This window comes from Narcine bancroftii, chromosome 8 (assembly GCF_036971445.1).
Source record: "Narcine bancroftii isolate sNarBan1 chromosome 8, sNarBan1.hap1, whole genome shotgun sequence".
NCBI lineage: Eukaryota > Metazoa > Chordata > Chondrichthyes > Torpediniformes > Narcinidae > Narcine > Narcine bancroftii.
Window position 1 is genome coordinate 84300881 of NC_091476.1, and position 18786 is coordinate 84319666.

The 18786-nt window shown below is 43.1% G+C and overlaps 1 protein-coding gene across 11 annotated transcripts in view; it reads left to right on the top strand.

Annotated features, from left to right (window-relative positions):
* Nucleotides 1-18786, top strand: part of arhgap32b (Rho GTPase activating protein 32b) — a 618422-nt gene that overhangs the window by 432833 nt on the left and 166803 nt on the right. For all 11 annotated transcript variants that reach the window (XM_069894391.1, XM_069894400.1, XM_069894389.1 and 8 more), the window contains 3 exons: nt 4994-5116; nt 9464-9541; nt 14098-14179. In XM_069894391.1, coding sequence (XP_069750492.1) covers nt 4994-5116; nt 9464-9541; nt 14098-14179 — 283 coding nt within the window. The remainder of the gene's footprint in view (nt 1-4993; nt 5117-9463; nt 9542-14097; nt 14180-18786) is intronic.

Consider the following 18786-nt stretch of genomic DNA (forward strand, 5'->3'; position numbering starts at 1 on the left):
TATTCCAAGAGAAACATCAGTCAGATATCACTTCCAGCCATCCACTGCTTTGGAACTTTTCATCAGTTCTTCCTGGATTGCACTGTTCAGTGTCCCACACACACTGACTGAGAGAGCTTGTGACCTCTCTCTTTCTCTCTCTCTCCAACTGAAACTCCAGTGAAAAGCAAGTGACTCATGTGACTTGCAAAACCCCCACCTTCTCCAGCAAACAACAAGAGTTCTTCCTTCTGCTCAAGTTGTTATCTTAAGTATAAACAAAACCCAGGAGTGACCTTTCTGTGAGCACTTTGTAGAAAGGGTACTTATAACTATTCTGGCTCCAGTTCCAAACAATGGTCATTCATTTTATGATGTCAGTTCAATTAACACCTAATTGTGAAAGGTGCATAACATTCACCAGAGATCTTTAATATTTCTTCAGTCTTTCAAATAAGATCTGTTTTAAAATGTGTGTATGTATATAACCTACTCTAAATCTTACCAAATTCCCCAAAATATTATAATCATTACACCAGGTTGACAGCAGCTTGAGCTACAAATGGATCAATCGCCTCTGTTATCATCATCTCCAGTCTTACTTTAGCGCACTTGTACTCCTCTGAAAGACTGGAAATAGGTAGCTCTAGGACTCCTTTGCTGTAGAGCCCAATGCTGATGAGGCATCTGGGAAGATCAAGCCACTTCCTTACGTACGAGTTGATCAGTCTCTCCAGCTTTTTGATGTTCGAGACTGAAACTTACAGTTTCATGTGGCCACTATACAGGGTTGGTGGCCACATGAAACGTTGAAAGAGCTTACACCGCATATGCTAGAGCTTCAACTTGCCAGGCAGTGTGGTTCTGTCAATGCTCTTAAGGCCACTGATGCCATCCTTCCTGAGCTGATGTACCTGCTCTGTATCTTTGAGGGATGCATTATAGCACCGACCTAAGCTTTTCACTGGTTTTTCGCAGATTGTTGGAATCGCCTCATCGCCCATGTAGAGCATTGATCTACCAGCTTCTCCTTAACAATGGAGATGCTTCTGGACTTGCTCGGCTTGATCTTCATCCAAACCTGCTTGATGTTTTCCTGCTGCTTCCTCAATAGGTGTACAGTACAAGCTTTGGTTGTGAGATCATCCATACATGTTCTGATGGGCGGCAGCCTCAAGCCAGGTTTTATGCTCTGCCTTCCAACCACCTCAATAGATGCTCTAATGTTCACCTCCATGGCCATGGTGAAGGCTAGTGGAGAGATGGTACAACCGTCCATGATTCCCACCTCCAGATATTGCCATGTTGAGATGTAGTCTGTTGTTGTCAAACATAGCTGCATATCCTGGAAGTAGGCCATAACGAGATTTGTGAAGGCTACTGGGGCCCTGAAGAAATTGAAAGCAGTCCAGAGGAGGTTATGAGGGATTGAGTTGAAGGCGTTTATGAAGTCCAGATACACCACATGAACATCTTTTCCCTCCTGGATCTGATGTCAAATAGGGCAAGCATGTTCCAGACAGCCAGAGGAGCCCGAGATCCCTGCTTTCTGGATTGATCTATTGTTCCTTTGAAGATATGTTGACAGCCTATGAGCCACTAAAGAAGATTTTGTCCTCAACGTTCAGGAGACTGATCTGGTGGAATTGTCTAATTTCTGATGAACCATTTTCCTTTGGGATCAGGATTCCTCCGGCTCTCTGCCAGGATGTTGGCATCTCCTGGTTACGTCATACTACATTCATGACCCTCCAGAGGAGGGTGACTGTATGGCACTCCATTGGGACTTGGGGCTGATGCAGCCCTTGCTCTATGCACAATTTTCTCCACTTCACTCCAACTAGATGATCTGGTATCAAGTTTGTGGTTCTGGTGGATGGATTGGTGGCCTATCAGGTGGGATGGTGATCACTTCGTGGTGTTGGTGTCCATGTGGTGTTTTTCTAGATGTTTTTCCAGTACTGTCCTTGAGACTGAGAGACCCACTCTTCTCCCTTGTAAAGAGACCCTTCACAAAGATGAAGGGATCTTTATAGAAGCTTGTTCTTGTCTTCTCCTTCCTGTGCTTCCTTACCAGGTTCTCAGCTTTCCCCAGTGTCGCAAGCCTGCTCCTGATACCTGCTTACAACAGGTTTATGCCTTCCTTCTCCTCCTCTGTGGCCTTCCTCCATTGTTTCTTCGGTTGATTTCTCTCTCTGACAAAATAATCTATATCCTTTTTCCCCCTGGGTGTAATGGGGACCATCAGTGTAGTCTTCTTCCTCTCTTGCACTTCAAAATGTTCCACCCCATAGCTATAGATTAATTCCCCCATTCTTTCCAACTTCTTCATGGTTTTGCCTCTGAGCATCTCTAAAATGTTGCAAAGGTCAGCATTGACCTCCCCCTACATTGCTTTCTCACAGGATTTTGGCTACTTGATCAACGGCTTTCGTCCCTGCATCTTGTTTTCCATTCTAAATGGGGTGGGTTTGGGTTGTTCTCCTGTGCCTTGCTCTTCCTCCTCTGGGACAGCGGCATTGATGTCATGCAGACTTTGGTTTTGTCTTTCTGGTAAACATCAGTCAACTGACTCAACCTACTTCTCAAAAAGTAGCTGTCGATGCGAGATCCTCGTTGTCCCGATCTCTCAGATAATTTACCCACTACCGACATCAGGCTCACTGGCTTATAATTACCAGGGTTATTTTTGGAGCCTTTTTTAAACAACAGGACAACATGAGCCATCCTCCAATCCTCTGGCATCTCACCCATGGCTAAGGAAATCTTGAATATATCTGCCAGGGCCCCTGTAATTTCTACACTAGTCTTTCTCAAGGTCCAAGGGAATATCATATCCAGCCCAGGGATTTATCTTCCTTTATTCACTGTAAAGCAGCAATCACCTCCTCCTCCTTAATCTCCATACGTTCCATGGCCCTTCTGTTTGTTTCCCTTCCTTTGCACTGTGCCAGTTTCCTGAGTAAATACTGATGCAAAAAAACTGTTTAATACGTCCCTCATTACTTAAGGCTCCACACATATTTGACCACCCTGATCCTCTAGAGAACTAATTTTGTCCCTTAGAACCATAGAACACTACAGCACGGAAAAAGGCTACTTGGCCCCTCTAGTCTGTGCTGACCTAGTTCCCTAGTTCCATTAACCATAGAACATACTCTTTTACTCTTAATATACTTGTAGAAACCCTTTGGGTTTACCTTCACATTACCTGCCAAAAACCTCGTTTTCTTTTTGCCTTCCTGATTCCTTCTTAAGCATTTTCTGTATCTCTTCAATACATCATTAGCTCCTTGTTGCTTATACTTGCTATACACCTTCTTAACTAGATCGCCAATATCACAGAAAACCGGGGTTTCCTATGCCTGTTAACTTTGCCGTTAATCTTAACAGGAACATGCAAACTCTCCACTCTCAAGATTTTGCCTTTGAAGGCCATCCACTTACTTAACTCACCCTTGCCAGAAAAAAAAATATCCCAATCCACTCTGCCTAGATTCTTTCTCCAATTTAGAATCGCAGTATGAGGGCCAGGCTTATCCTTTTCCATAATCAACTTGAAGCTAATGACATTATGGTCACCTGACCCAACTGGCTCATTATTAGGAGGTCAGGTACTGCATGCTCTCTCATTGATACCTCTACATATTGATTTAGAAAACTTACCTGAACACATTTGACAAACTCCAAGCCATCCAGCCCTTTTACAGTATGCGAGTCCCAGTCAATATTTGGGAAGTTAAAATCTACTTTCACAGCTTTCTGCTCTTACATCAGTCTGCTACCTCTCTACAGATTTGCTCCTCCAGTTCACTGACTATGGGCAGTCTATAATACAACCCTATCAGTAAGGTCACACCTTTCCCATTCCTCAACTCCACCCAGATAGTCTCTGTAGACGAACCCTCCTGACTGTGCAGATTTTGCACAGCTGAGATATTTTCCCTGACTAGCAATGCCACTCCTCCCCCTTTCATCCCTCTTCCTCTATTACATCTGAAGCATCAGAACCCCGGAACATTGAGATGCCAGTCCTGCCCCTTCTTCAATCAATTCTCACTAATAGCAATAATGTCGTAATCCCATGTGTTAATCCACACCCTAAAATCGTCAGCCTTTCTAACAATACTCCTCGCATTAAAATACATACTCCTGAGAAAATTACTATCACGTACAAACCTTTGATTTCTGTCTATGCATACAGTCCTCGTGTGACCTTTATTCTCCTCCTTCTCACTAACTGCTCTCACATTCTGGTTCCCCTCCCCCTGCAAATCTAGTTTAAATCCATTAGGACAAGACTAACAAACCTACCCACAAGGATATTACTCCTTTTCCAGTTCAGATGCAATCTATCCCATCGATAAAGATCCCACCTTCCCTGGAACAGAGTCCAACAATCTAGAAACCTGAAGCCTTCCCTGCTACACCATGACCCCAACCACAAATCCATCCAGTTTTACTCCTTGTTGGCTCTCTCATGTTTTGTCACAGCTGAATGGCTTCCTAGGCTATTTCAAAGAGTAGATAAGAGTCAACCACGGAGCTGTATGTCAGGAGTTATGTGGAAACTGGACCAGGTAAGTATGGCGATCTCCCCCCTGTCGGACATTAGTGAACCAATTATAACTGACCATGTTCTCACCTATGACTATGGACTGTTATGATTGACAGGAAATAGTGATTTTTGAATCACTGTTTGAGAACAGCAGCTCTGAATTTACTTGAGTGTTCCCACTATCATCCAGTCTGAGTTTAGCAACATTAAGTTGGCCTCTGATCTTCCAGTTGAGGTGATAGGCTTTGCCTGGTTAGCCAGGGTCTTGGCTTTCACTTGCTGCAGGAATTCTTTACAGGAACACAAAAAGAATGAAATTTGTTTGACCAATACTGACATTTTATGGAAGTATTTGATTTGTTTGGACTGTATATTCTTTAACGTGTTGTTTCATTTTAGTATATAGTTATTTACTGGCAACTCCCTTCTCTTGATGATTGCTGAATCTTTTCACAGATAGATAACAAAGGTAACCATCTACTGGTACATGAAGAGTCCTCCATCAATGTTCCTGCCATCGCTGCTGCACACGTGATTAAACGATACATTGCACAGGCAGCAGATGAGCTGTCCTTTGAGGTGGGTTGTCATCTAAAACAACTCTTAAGTAATGAGGGATTGCAAACTTGTGTTTTTGCATTTAACTTTCTATTTCACAGTCTGAAGATGTTTTATAATCACCGATTTCTTCAATTAATGTCTTGTAAATGGGAAGAGCACACCTTTATGCATGGTGGAATCATGGAGCTGTGCAGTATGACAAGGACCCTTTAGCCCATCTCATCCTGACTGTAATTCGTATCTTGCTAATCCACTTTTCCTGCACCAGGCTTTTCCTATCCAATGCCTTCAATATCATTATAGTTTCTCTCTGGACCACCTCCTCAGTAGCTCAGTCCTTATAACCAAACGTACCTCTCAGATCTCCTTTAAATTTCTCCCCTCACATCTGAAACACATGCCCTCTAGTTTTAGACAGTTATTCATGCATACAACATGGTGATAAGGCATTTCAGCCCTCGAGCCCATTCCCAAGTTACGCCCCCGGTACTTTTCAAACAGTGAGAGGAAACTGGAGCCCCTGGGGAAAACCCACACAGACAAGGGGAGAATGTGCAAACTCCTTAGAGAGAGTGTGGGATTCGAATGCTATTCCAAATTGCTGGCACTGTAAAGGCATTGTGCTAACCGCTATGCCAACCGTAGCGACCTAACCTATCCTCCCCTATTAAACCTCCATAATCCTGGAAAAAAAGACTGACTATTTACCCAAGATCAAATTCAAGTTCAAATTTATTGTCAGAGTACATACATGACATCACATACAACCCTGAGATTCTTTTCTTTATGCGGACACGGCTGAATTCCTACTTATTGGTGGTATAAACCAGTAATTTTCAACGGGGCCTTATCTCCCCCTCCCCCCTACCCGGGGACCACAGCATATTTAAATAAGAGCCTTGTTTTCTTTTCACCTCATGTAACATAAATTATTTTTATTTAGACTGTAGGAGAGAAGTAGGAAAGAAACCGATACTCAGCTGCTTCACAGGGAAGGGGATCCATAAACTTTGAGCAGAGTCCTAAGGGGGCCTTAGCCAAAAAATGGTTGAGAAAGGCTGGAAACTATACTCAAGTCAAAAATGTGTATACAAATGAGAGAAATGTAAACAAGAAAGAAACTATGCAAATACATAAAAAATATAAATATTCTGTCATGTTCTTAAATGAGAGTGATTGAATCTGTTATTTAGGAGTACGATGGTGGAAGGGTGCCAGCTGTTCATGAATCCAGTGGAACAGGTCTTGTGTCACGTATAACCCTTTTCTGATGGTAGCTGTGAGAACAGAGCATGCCCTGGCTGGTATGGATCCTTGAGGTTTGCTGTTGCTCTCTGATGGGATCATTCCATGTAGATTTTTCAGATGGAGATTGTGGCAGAGGTGTTCTTGGGATTGTTGGGATCTGAGGGTGAGGAAATCCAGCATCCAATTACACAAGTGAGGTATTGAGGCCCCGGTCTTGAAGTTTGCACTTTGAGGAGATTGTGGTGTTGAATGTTGAACTGGAGTCAATAAAGTTGATCCTGATCAGCACATTTATTGTCCAGGTGTTCCAGTGCTTTGTGAAGAGCCAGTGAAATGGCATCTGTCGTAGTCCTGTTGCTGCACCAGGCAAATTAGAATAGGTCCATGTCGCTGCTCAGACTGGACCTGATATGCTTCAATACCAGCCTTTTAAAACACTTCGTCACTCTGGATGTGAATGCCACTGGCACAGAATAGAATGGCCTGTTTCTGTGCTGTAGTGTAATATGGTTTTGTACACCAACTACAAAAGAAGACATTAAATTACCCCGGTATGGCAAATGGTAGTAAATATATAGATAGATAATGAATATTAATAATTATTAAAAAATAAATGGATGGATGGATTAGATAAATATTTATATATTAAATATTAATAAATATAACTATGTCAGTGCTTGGGAACTGCTGTAACAGCAGAGCTGATGCTAGTGTGGACCCAGGGAGAGCAGGGAGCAGAGACACAACATGCCTCACAGGGTCCTGCCATCCAGTCCAACTGCCTATGTCTCCTGCAGGCTTTGGAGCCGATGGTATTTTATTTAAAATCCTGCGACAGTGGGGTCTGGGCTCATGATGGTGGTGCTTGTTTTCAGCAGTGGCCTTATTAATGTAGGGCACTAGTAATGGGGAGAACAACCCCCGGCAGTACAGTTAGCACAGCGCTATTACAGTGCCAGCGATCAGGACCTGTGTTCAAATCCCATGCTGTTTATAAGGAGTTTGTACATTCTCCTCGTGTCTGCATGAGTTTCCTCTGGATGTTCCAGTTTCCTCCCACCATTCAAAACGTACTGGGGGCTCTGGTGCAATTGGGCTGCATGGGCTTGTGGGCCAAAAGGGCCTGTTATGGTGCTATGTCTAAATTTAAAAAAGATTAAAAACCCATGTTGAGAAGAAGAAGCAGAGGAGATGACCCTAAGGATGGTGACTCCAATGGAAGACAAGCGAGGAGGTCCACAGCTGAAGGACGCACAGAGGTGGTGAGCTGTGGGCAAATTGAGGGCGAGGAACTCAGACAGGCTTGCAGGCTGTTGATATGAGGTCAAAAGGTTTTCGCACCAGGCTGCACGCTGCTTGAGACTGCCTCCTGGGAACCAGATATCGAAACCAGGATTCGAGAGGATGCTGAGGGCAAGGAGGGCTCCTGAAGGCCCTGGGTGCTGAAGACTTCCTCATTATGTTGAAGGTTTGGATCTGGGCCCAAGGTGAAAATGATTTGAACTGGACTGGAGTCTTATGCAGCTCCAGAGGTTGCTGGAGCGCTGGAGGTGAATCCACACACATTCAGTTACTCCGGGTGGACTCTTTTTGGCTTTTTCTTCTCAGACTAAAATGGGTGCTGGTCAAACTTTGCCTTGTGGCAAACTAAAGGCATTTAGTGTAATATTACATTTCTGTTTTATTACATACAATAAATAATACCTGGTCTGATATGATATTCACAGTTACAGTAAGTGCGTTTCAATGGTGCTTGAGTATTTTATGACAAACGACAAAGGTCCCAGCATCGATCCCTGAGGCACACCACTAGTCTTAAATAAAAGCACATTAGCCACCCTCCAATCATCCAGCGCCTCACTCTGAGCTGATAAATGCTAGGGCCCTCACAATTTCTTTCCCAGTTCTTAGAATATATTTGATCAGGCCCAGGGATTAATCTGTTTTAAGATCTCCAGCACCTCATCACCTATAAGGTAGATCCTCTTCAAGATATTACTGCCAAACTTTCATGTCCATCTCCATTGGAAAAAGCGATGAGAAATATTCGTTTAACACCTTGCTCACCTCCTATAAATGACGACATTGATCTTTAAGTTGCCCGACTCTCTCTCCCTCGTTACTCCTATGCCATTAATATAATTGTACAATCTAATTATTCTCCTTTACCTTATCTGCCAAAGCATACCTCATGTCTACTTTTTGCCATCCTGATTTCCCTCAAATTTTTCTGTATCCTGCTGCAGTCTTTTCCTGACTCGGGGTCTAAAATCTGTCGAGGCCAGGTTCAATCATGTCAGACAGGACTTGCTATAAGTCGCATTTAAAGGCAGGTTAGTAAGAGGTAGCATGTCACTGGGTGAAAAGCAAAGATGGTTAATTGGGGAAATTTGGTGGAGGAAATTGAAGGTTTGATCTGGAAAAAGTAGGAAGCTTTATATTAGATATTGGCAATTAGTATCAGATAATGGGCCTTTTTTCTTGGAGTGTAGGAGGTTAAGAAGGGATCTTATTGTCTTCTAAAAAGACATGTGGGGGATAGATAGATGAATAGTGACTGTTTCCTAGAGAATCTAAGATGAGAGCACATAACTCCTTGAATGATCCTACCCACTCCTGAATTTAATTTTAATTTAGACTTATAGCACGGTAACAGGCCATTTCAACCCACAAGTTCATACTGTCAAATTTACCCCCAATTAACCTACATCCACGGTACATTTTGAAGGGTGAGAGAAAACTGGAGTCCCTGGGGAAAACCCATGCAGACACAGGAAGAACGTACAAACTCCTTACAGTCAGCGGACCCAAGTCCAGTCCCGATCGCTGATGCTGTAAAGGTGTTGCACTAACCGCTATGCCAACCATGGTGCCCTTATTTTTAATGTACATTTAAAGTACCTCGGGATTCTCTTAATCCTGTTCTCCAAGGTCATTTCCTGGCTCCTTTTGGCTTTTATAATGCCATGGTTGAGGTCTTTATTGCACAGATATATTGCCTTGTTGTTATTTGACCAGATTTATCACACATAAGTAATGATGCTGATTGAAAAGAAAATAATGTCCAATGTGCTAGCATAAGTGTTAATGAAGCCTTGTATGTTCCATGTTTTCTAGGTAGGAGATATTGTGTCTGTTATCGACATGCCTCCCAAAGAAGATACCACATGGTGGAGGGGAAAGCATGGGTTTCAGGTAAGGCCATTGTGCAAAATGTTCTTGTGTGGGGGGGATTCTCTGAATGGACAGCGTCTGGCATCCTGTCATACACTGTGCCTTATATTGGTTTCTGCCAACTTATCTAAGTTTGAATGAACTTTTTGTTAAATGTAATGTTAAGTTGAGCCTGTCCCAGTTTATTACAGTGAATGAATAAAGCTCGTTTACTGTTTTGCGTTACATATCTTGAATAACAATATGGTATTTCCTGCCCTAAATGCACATACTTATCTCCTAATGCTGTATGTGCACTTTTGCTTCCCATTTATTCTTGTTTTTTAATCAGAACTGCCTCCTGAATGCTCAAAAAGATTAATTTGTTCGAAGTTATGTTGCATATTCCCGTGAGAACAGTATTCATTTTTATTGTGAAATGTCCCATGTTTCCGTCTTCATCAGTGTCTGTTAAAGCATTACGTATGAGAAATTTCTGGCAGCTTCATTACAGAGTTACAATTTAAAATCTTTCTCATGAGTGGATTGACTGATTTATTCAATTTAACTTCTAGAGTCATAGAGCACAAAAACAGGTCATTTGGCCCATGCCAGCCAGAGGGTTCCCATCAATATTAAATCATAGAACAGTACACCACAGGTACAGGTTCTTCAACCTACATGTCTGTGCTTAACGTGATTTGAACGTCCAGATCAAGCTAAAACTCTGCCCCAGATAGATATTCCTCCCTACCCTTCATGTTCATGTGTTTATCCAGGAACCTCTAAAACACTACTATAATATCTGCTTCCATAACTACTCCTGTCATCCCGTTCCAGGCACCCACTCACCGTGTAAAAAATTGGACCCACATAGCTCAAGTCCTCCCTTCTTCTTAAAATCGTGGCCTCCCCTCAATTGTATGACGCTTTTGCCCTGGGGAACAACTTTGACAATTCATCCCATCGAATGCTACTGTACTGAAAACAGGTCATTTGGCCCTTCAAGACTGTGCCGGCCCTTCTCCTCACTAGTCCTGCTGACCTGCTCCTACTCCCAGCATTGGCCCAAAGCCTTCAATGGCAGATCATTTCAAGTGCTTTTAAAAGTACAAATTGTATCTGATTCCATTACATTATCTAGTAATATTTTCCAGATATTTCTTTTCTTTCTTTTCTTTGACTTGGCTTCGCGGACGAAGATTTATGGAGGGGTATGTCCACGTCTGCTGCAGGCTCGTTGGCGACTGATAAGTCCGATGCGGGACAGGCAGGCACGGTTGCAGTGGTTGCAAGGGAAAATTGGTTGGTTGGGGTTGGGTATTGGGTTTTTTCTCCTTTGTCTTTTGTCAGTGAGGTGGGCTCTGCGGTCTTTTTCAAAGGAGGTTGCTGCCCGCCGAACTGTGAGGCACCAAGATGCACGGTTGGAGGTGATATCAGCCCACTGGCGGTGGTCAATGTGGCAGGCACCAAGAGATTTCTTTAAGCAGTCCTTGTACCTCTTCTTTGGTGCACCTCTGTCTCGGTGGCCAGATATAAACTACATAAAATAAAACTTATCTGAAGATCTACTGTAAAATTCCCACATCTTGTCTGAAAATGTTACTTTCTTGTTTTCGATATCCCTACCATGGGAAAAGAATTGTGACTGCTTACCCAATCGATGCTGCTCGTAACATTAGATACTTCTATCAGGTCACTTCTCAACCTCCTTTCCTCCTGGGAAAAAAGCCCAGTCTGTCCAATGACCCCATAACCAAATTATTCCCATCCAGGCAACATCCTGGTGACTTTTCTCTGCATTTTACAGCACCACCACATCCTTCCAATAGTGTGATGACCAGATCTGCACTCAACACTCCGAGTGCAACCCAAACAGTGTCTTGTGGAGTGGTAATAAAAAGTTCAAAGTCTATTCTAGGCTTTAGCCAACGAAGACCTGGATTGCCACTTCTCAGGAATTATGGATTTGAACACCAACATCCCTCTGATCGTCAGCATTCCTTAGCCCCTAACCATATGTCATATGTCATATGACCATCCGAAATGCATCATCTCACAAGTCAGGATTGAATTTCATCTGAGCTGCATCCCTCTGTAAACATAAACAACCTTCGTCACTACTCACTGTGCCACCAACATTTGTCCTCCATTGAAATCCATGTATCACAAACAACAAGGGTCTCAGCACTAATATCAGGCATGTCAACAATTGTGGTCGGTACAGCGCTGGTGACTGACAATTACAGCAGTGTAATGCTAGAGGAGATGCTGTCTTTCATGGGTTGTGAACTGAAGCTCTGCCTGACTGTTTAATGGATATTCGAGTCATTGGCATTATCAGCCAAAATTCCTTCCATAGGCCAAAAAAAAACACTTAACGATCCATCTCTTAATATGCAGGAAACCCACCTAGATTGTAAAGCATTGGAAGTTGGAAAGAATAATTTATAGGTCTCTAGAATATTAGAGAGGCTTTTATGAAGTGGAATATAACAGTGAAGAATACCAGAATTGCTGCAAATATTTGCTGTTTACTCAAAGTCAGATTGCAAACATCAGCATATTTTCTTTATATCATGAATTAGTTTTTCGGGGGAGATAGTCTCATGCTGGGATTGTTACATAGGATGGCTGAGAAGTCAGTGTTACTGGATAGTTTGAGCTACAAGTGGGCGGAGTGGGTGCGTGGCATTCAAACTACTCGGCCAATTGATTTCCTCTGCATAGGTTCAACTGACGATAGATCAGGTTTAAACTTATCTGCTTTTGAATTATGCTGCTTGGAAAATCACTTCCAAATACTGAAACCTTAAGAGGCAGTAGATCGCTACAAACAAAACTTTAATACCTAGATATTTAATTTCAGACCACTGTTTTTAAGTTCTTTTTGTCATCCAATTTCAACACTAAAGTAGATGTTATTGATTACTGACAGAGCTCTGCAGGTAACATGAATTCCACATTTTTGGTTATGGGTACTCTGTGCACTTGACATGCAGAAAGGTGGGGAATATTGAGCTTGTACAGTTGGGTGTTTGTGATGCTTCTCTGGCTTTTAATTGGTGTCAGTGTGCAAACACACTTTTTCACAGTTTAAAAGGTGCAGCCTGAATCGGCCTGAAATCTAGTTCAGGCACCAACTGTCCTTCAGGCAGCCGACCTCCACATCTCTCTCCAACGGTGATTTGCAGTCTCCAAGACATTTTGAGCTGATCCAGTCTTCCCTCTGCCCACTGTCAAGTTTTATTGGCTCCATTAGAAAACATCACCTCCACTGGCTTCTCCGTTCCCCTATACAGCCTCATGAAATCTGCAATAGGGAACAGCTCAAATCTCATTCACACTTGAATCTACCAGTTTTATGCCCATGAACGAAATGTTTGCTGGCTCAGAGCAGACCAGTTACTGTCTTACTGACACACCTGTCAACATGTTAGACATTAGACCATAAGACCTTGGAGCAGGAATAGGGTATTCAAAACATCATTTAATCATGAGCTGATCAATTTTCCCACTCAGCCCCACTGCCCGACCTTTTCCCCATATTCTTTGAAGCCCTGGCAAATAAAGAACCTATAGACCCAATGTTTTGGCCTCCACATCTATTTGCGGCAACAAATTCCACAGATTTACCACTTTCAGGCTGAAGAAATTCCTTTACACCTCTGTTCTAAATGGATGCCTTTCAATCTTAAGGTTGTGCTCTCTTGTCCTAGACAATCCCACCATGGGAAACAACCTTTCGACATTGTCCATTCCTTTCAATATTTGAAATGTTTCAATGAGATCCCTCCTCTTTCTTCTAAATTCCAATAAATACAGGCCAAGAGCTGTCAAACGCTCCTCATATGATAATCCTTTTATTCCCAGAATCATCCTTGTGGACCTCCTTGGAACCCTCTCTAATGTCAGTACATCTTTTCTGAAATGAGGAGCCCAAAACTGCTCACAATTCTCCAAGTGAGGTCTCACTAGTGGCTTAGTTTGGCTGTTCGTTGTTGGAGCCTATGACACGGCCAAGGGAAAACCAAATTAATCCTAGAATTAATCAAAATCAGAACTGAGGCTGGGAAGTAGCTTCTTCCCTCAGACTGTGAGATTAATGAATGGTATACTGTCACCTTGGGTCTCTCTTGAACAAGTAAATTATTCAAAAATATTTACATATATTTTATATACTATCTTTATGTACATGTGTGATGTTTATGTGCTGTATATTGTGTGTGTGCACAGTGGACCAGAGAAACGCTGTTTCATCAGGTTGTAATATGTACAGTCAAATGAGAATGAACTTCCAACTTAAACCTGAATTGTGAAGCAGAGATTGAAAATGCTGTGAGAGTTATCAGCAGATTTGGAACCATCATCTACTTTTCATTCTGTACTTGCTGCCTGACCTGGATATCCTCAGCATTTTCTGTTTTCTTTTCATTTTATAGGAGATAGAATTCCAAAAGAAAGTTCAGTTATTTTGATCTAATAAACGAACAACACGGTTTGCATTCAGCAACATTTGTACGTTCCTTGGAAATTTAAATGTGTGAATTAGCAGTGAGAATTACAATATCTTATTCATGTCTTTATTTGACCCGCAGGTTGGATTTTTTCCCAGTGAATGTGTGGAGCTCATTAATGAAAAAATTCCTCATTCTGTGACAAGCGTAATGCCAAAGCCAGGTACAGTGATCCTTTATCTGGTACCCACTGCATTGCTGATTAATTAGATGCTGAGATGTCATTACCTGAGTGTGAGTCGTAGGAATACCCAACAGTGGCTCTCTTGGAAATGTTAATAAGCCCAATGTATTTCACACTAAATGGTTTTGTGGCACAAAATCCCTACGTAGCACAAACCGCACCATTGGAGGGCCAACTCAGATGTGATCATGGGAGTAACACTGCATTCTGTCTTGTAACTCTAAACTACATCATGTTGCTCTTAATGGTCTGTATTAAAAATAAAAGTACAGTTGGCAGCATACTGCATGGAGAACTCGAGGGAGAAGGCAGGTGTAACTAGGAGAGTGTCAGATAGTTCATCAGAAAATGGAAACATCTGCTGGCATCTAACTGTGTCGTGATGTGAACTCTTGAATCTTTCCTGAAAAATTGAAGTAGTTTAGGAAATGTTCATGCTGGGTGTAGTTCATTTTTGTATGACCATTTAGTGATAATTCTGCTGTGCCTGCAGGAAAAGGGAATCTCAGAGTTGTATGTGATGTTATGTCCGTACTCTGACAATAAATCTGAAGAGAGGGTAGGAAAAGGGTGAATGAGACAGTTTGTTGTGTCTGTGTGAGGAATATTCTGTGGGAAAGTTAGTTTTGAGGTTTCGATCCTCGCGCTGCTGCGGTGCAGGAGTGGGGTCTGTTGGATTATTCGCCATTAACTAGAGGTGTGAGGTGATTGACTTTGAATGTCAGTGTTGATTGACAATGTCTTCAGAAATCGTTACTTGCAGAAGTGTCTCAGCACCAGATCGATGAACACGCACTGTGTTTCGATAGTAGTTCTCGATTTTCATCTTGTATTCAAGCATTGATTAGGCAGAGCTGGGATGAATTTTTTTAAAAACCGCAATTTGTTGCCTGTTCATTGGGTTATTTGCTTCACTCTGATCAGAGGTCAGGTGGGAAACAGGTGGCAGGCAGGTTTAAAATTGTTAAATATTTTAAAGCAGAACCATACTGTGGGAGAACTCAGCCAGCGAGGCAGCATTTGTTAAGGCAGAGGGACTATCCCTTTTCCTCCATTGATGCTGCTCGACCTGCAAGGTTCCTCCAGCAGTGTGCACTTCGCTGCAGATTACAGTATATATAGTCCTTTGTTAAATATGTTAAATATCGTCTTGCAATTGCTCAATATGTCAGGACTGGACCCAGGTTGGGAATGTAAAAGCCTGCCTTTTTCCACATCTTATCAACTCACCATTCACTCTCTCTACTCTTCAATTGCCACTCGTCATAATTTCACTCTCCTTGCCCTCTCTGACTAAACCCACACTGCCCTGACCCCTCCATTTACTGCAAATCTATTTGAGATACTTCTCCAGGACTTTTCTCCCCTTCATATGCCTTCCAGGGAGTGCTTACCTGCCAGTACAAAGACCAGCTTTCTCAACAGATCTGTGTCTGGTACCATGTTTCCCCACTAGCACCTCCCTTCAGGAGCCAATGGAGAGACAGCAACTTGACTTTTGCAGTTTCAAGCTGCTCCATCCAAATAGTAGGTGGAGAGGTGGCACATAGAGCAGCACGAGTTTCTCTCTTTCTTCCAATTCCTTTTACTTTTCCAAAGTTTTATTTTGTTCTTATTTCCATGAACATCTTGGTGTAACCATTTGCTGGCCCACCTCTCTGTTTAAATCTAAGCACCACCCTGCACAGATATATGTCATTCCTTGTGCAATATACAACTAAAGGGTAAATGGTAACCAACATTTCTGACTGAGCCCTTCACCAGGTATAAGAAAAAAAAACAGACAGGAGCCTGTATAAAAGGAGGGGGGGGAATGGAGGAGAGGAAGAGGAGGAAGGGGAGGCAACTTGGACTAGCAGGTAAGATGGATACAGGTGGGAGGGAGGAAGAGAAAATGCTGAGAGGTTATAAGGGGAGAGGCCAGAGGCTTAAAAAGGGCGGCTGATAGGAGAAGGAAGGGAAGGGGTGGGGAGGTGTAGGAAAGGAGGTAGAAGGATAGGGAAAGAAAGATACAGAAGGGAGGGTGTAACAACTTCAATCCAATGAATAGTTGCTTGGAGGCTAGGTGAGATACTTGTTCGTGACGTGTTTCAGTTATTTCTAATACAAGCCCAGATGTTTTTAAATCCTTTATTTAACACACAAACTTGTAACTATCTACTTTAACATTAAAATAAAGTCTGTATAAACATCCAATAACATTTAAAGCTCCGTGAATACAAAGTTACATCTGTGAAAACGGTCAGTGAAAATTATGAGTGTTTCACTCATCCTCCTCTACGCCGCCATGTTGTATATAATACTCTTTTGGATCCCAATTCACGCTCTGCACTACCGTGTATGCTCCAGCCGGGACTCCCAATACAAGGACGCACTGCACATGCTCCAGCCGGGACTCCAATACACGGACGCACTGCACATGCTCCAGCCGAGACGCCAATACGCGGATGCACCGCACATGCTCCAGCTGGGACTCCAATACATGGACGACGCACCGCACATGCTTCAGCCAGGACTCCAATACACGGACGCACTGCACATGCTTCAGCCAGGACTCCAATACACGGACGCACTGCACATGCTCCAGCCGGGACTCCCAATACAAGGACGCACTGCACATGCTCCAGCTGGGACTCCAATACACGGACGCACTGCACATGCTCCAGCCGAGACGCCAATACGCGGATGCACCGCACATGCTCCAGCTGGGACTCCAATACATGGACGACGCACCGCACATGCTTCAGCCAGGACTCCAATACACGGACGCACTGCACATGCTCCAGCCGGGACTCCAATACATGGACGCACTGCACATGCTCCTGCCGGGACTCCAATACACGAACGCACCGCACATTCTCCAGCCGGCACTTGCACATGCACACAAGTATAATGATGGCCACACCCAGTCAACAAAACCCGGAACGCTGATTTATGGAAATTGGAGAAGTGTATGTTAATGTCATCTGGTTGGAGAGTTCCCAGACAGAATATTAAGTGTTGTTTCTCCATTTTGCTGAAAGCTTTGGTTTGTCAGTGCATGAGGACATGGATAGGCATGTTGGTGTAAGAATGGAGCATGGAATTAAAATGGTTAGCCACCTGCTGTTGCTATTATCTGTAAAGGTGATCAACGAAGCGATCTCTCAGTCTCCCCAATGTAGAGGCCATGTCAGGAGCACTGGATACAGTGAATGACTCCAGTGAAACATGAAAGTCTGCAGACACTGTGATTGTAAGGAATCAGAATGAGGTTTACTGTCATAAACATGTATCATGAATTTGTGGTTTTGTGGCAGCAGTATTGTGCAGAACAAGGTGAAAAATTACAAGGTACAATAAATTACAATTACATAAATACAAGATTTAAAAAATAAATAACTAGTGCAAAGAAAAGAGAAAAAGTGACGTGGTATCCATAGTTTCATTGTCCATTCAGAAATCTGGTGAGGGAGGGGGTGTAGGTGCAAGTGCAAGGCAGCATTTCTTTTCACAGAGGTAGGTGCCGAGGGGGCATTTGTGGCAAGGGATAAGTGAATGAGAAAGCCCTTAATAAAGCAATCCTTATGGAAAACAGAGAGGGGAAGATGTGTCTGATGGTTGAATCCCTGTTGGTGATGAAAATTGCGGAGGATTATATGTTGGAAGTGGAGGTTAATGGGCTGGTAAGTGAGGACATGGAATCCTGTCCTTGTCTCTCGGATGGAAGGGATCAGGGCAGATGTTTGAGAGATCATGGTGGTGTGGGTGAGGGCTGAGTTCATAGCAGTAGAGGGGAAACCATGTTTTATGAAGCTGGAGGACATCTCAGGTGTTCCAGAATGGAAGATCGCCTCCTGGGAGCAGAAGGGAACAGTGAAGTCAAGAAATGTGGGAGCAGTGTTGCCAGAGATGGTCCAAGTAAATTTGAGGTAAGGTTGAAAGTTGACAGCAAAGCTGATAAAGTTGATGAGCTCACCATAGGGGCAGGAGGCAACACCAATGCTGTTATTATTAAGCGTAAGAAGAAATGGGGAGTATTCCCAGTGGCCAATTATTTTAATTCCACACCCCATTCCCACACTGTCATGTCTGTCCTTGGCCTTATGCACTGCCAAACAGTGGTGACCCACAAATTGTTTTCCATCCTAGCATTCTCCAACATTAACATGGACTGCTCCAATTTCTCTTAATCGCACCCCCTCATCTCTCTCATTCTCTACCCCTATGCCTCCTTTCCTTGAGCTCCTCATCCTCTTCCCATCAGAGCTACCCTCTCCCCGATCATTTCTCAGCTTATTTCCCTTTTATCCTCCCACCTGCATCCACCTATTACCCCATACCTTTTAGCCTGTGCTTCCTCCTCTGCTCCCCCTCCCCCACCTTTCTGTTCTGGTGCCTGCATCTTGTTCCTTGTACCTGACGAAGCGCCCAGTCCTGAAACATTGGTTACCTTTGACTTCTGATGGATGCTGTGTGACCTGCTGAGTTTCACCGACATTGTTATTGCACTCGATCCCAGTATCTGCAGACCTTACTGTTTAACTCAATGTCGTTCCATGAGTCATTTTGTTCTAGTTCCAGGATCAGTATCAGTTCATGACTTT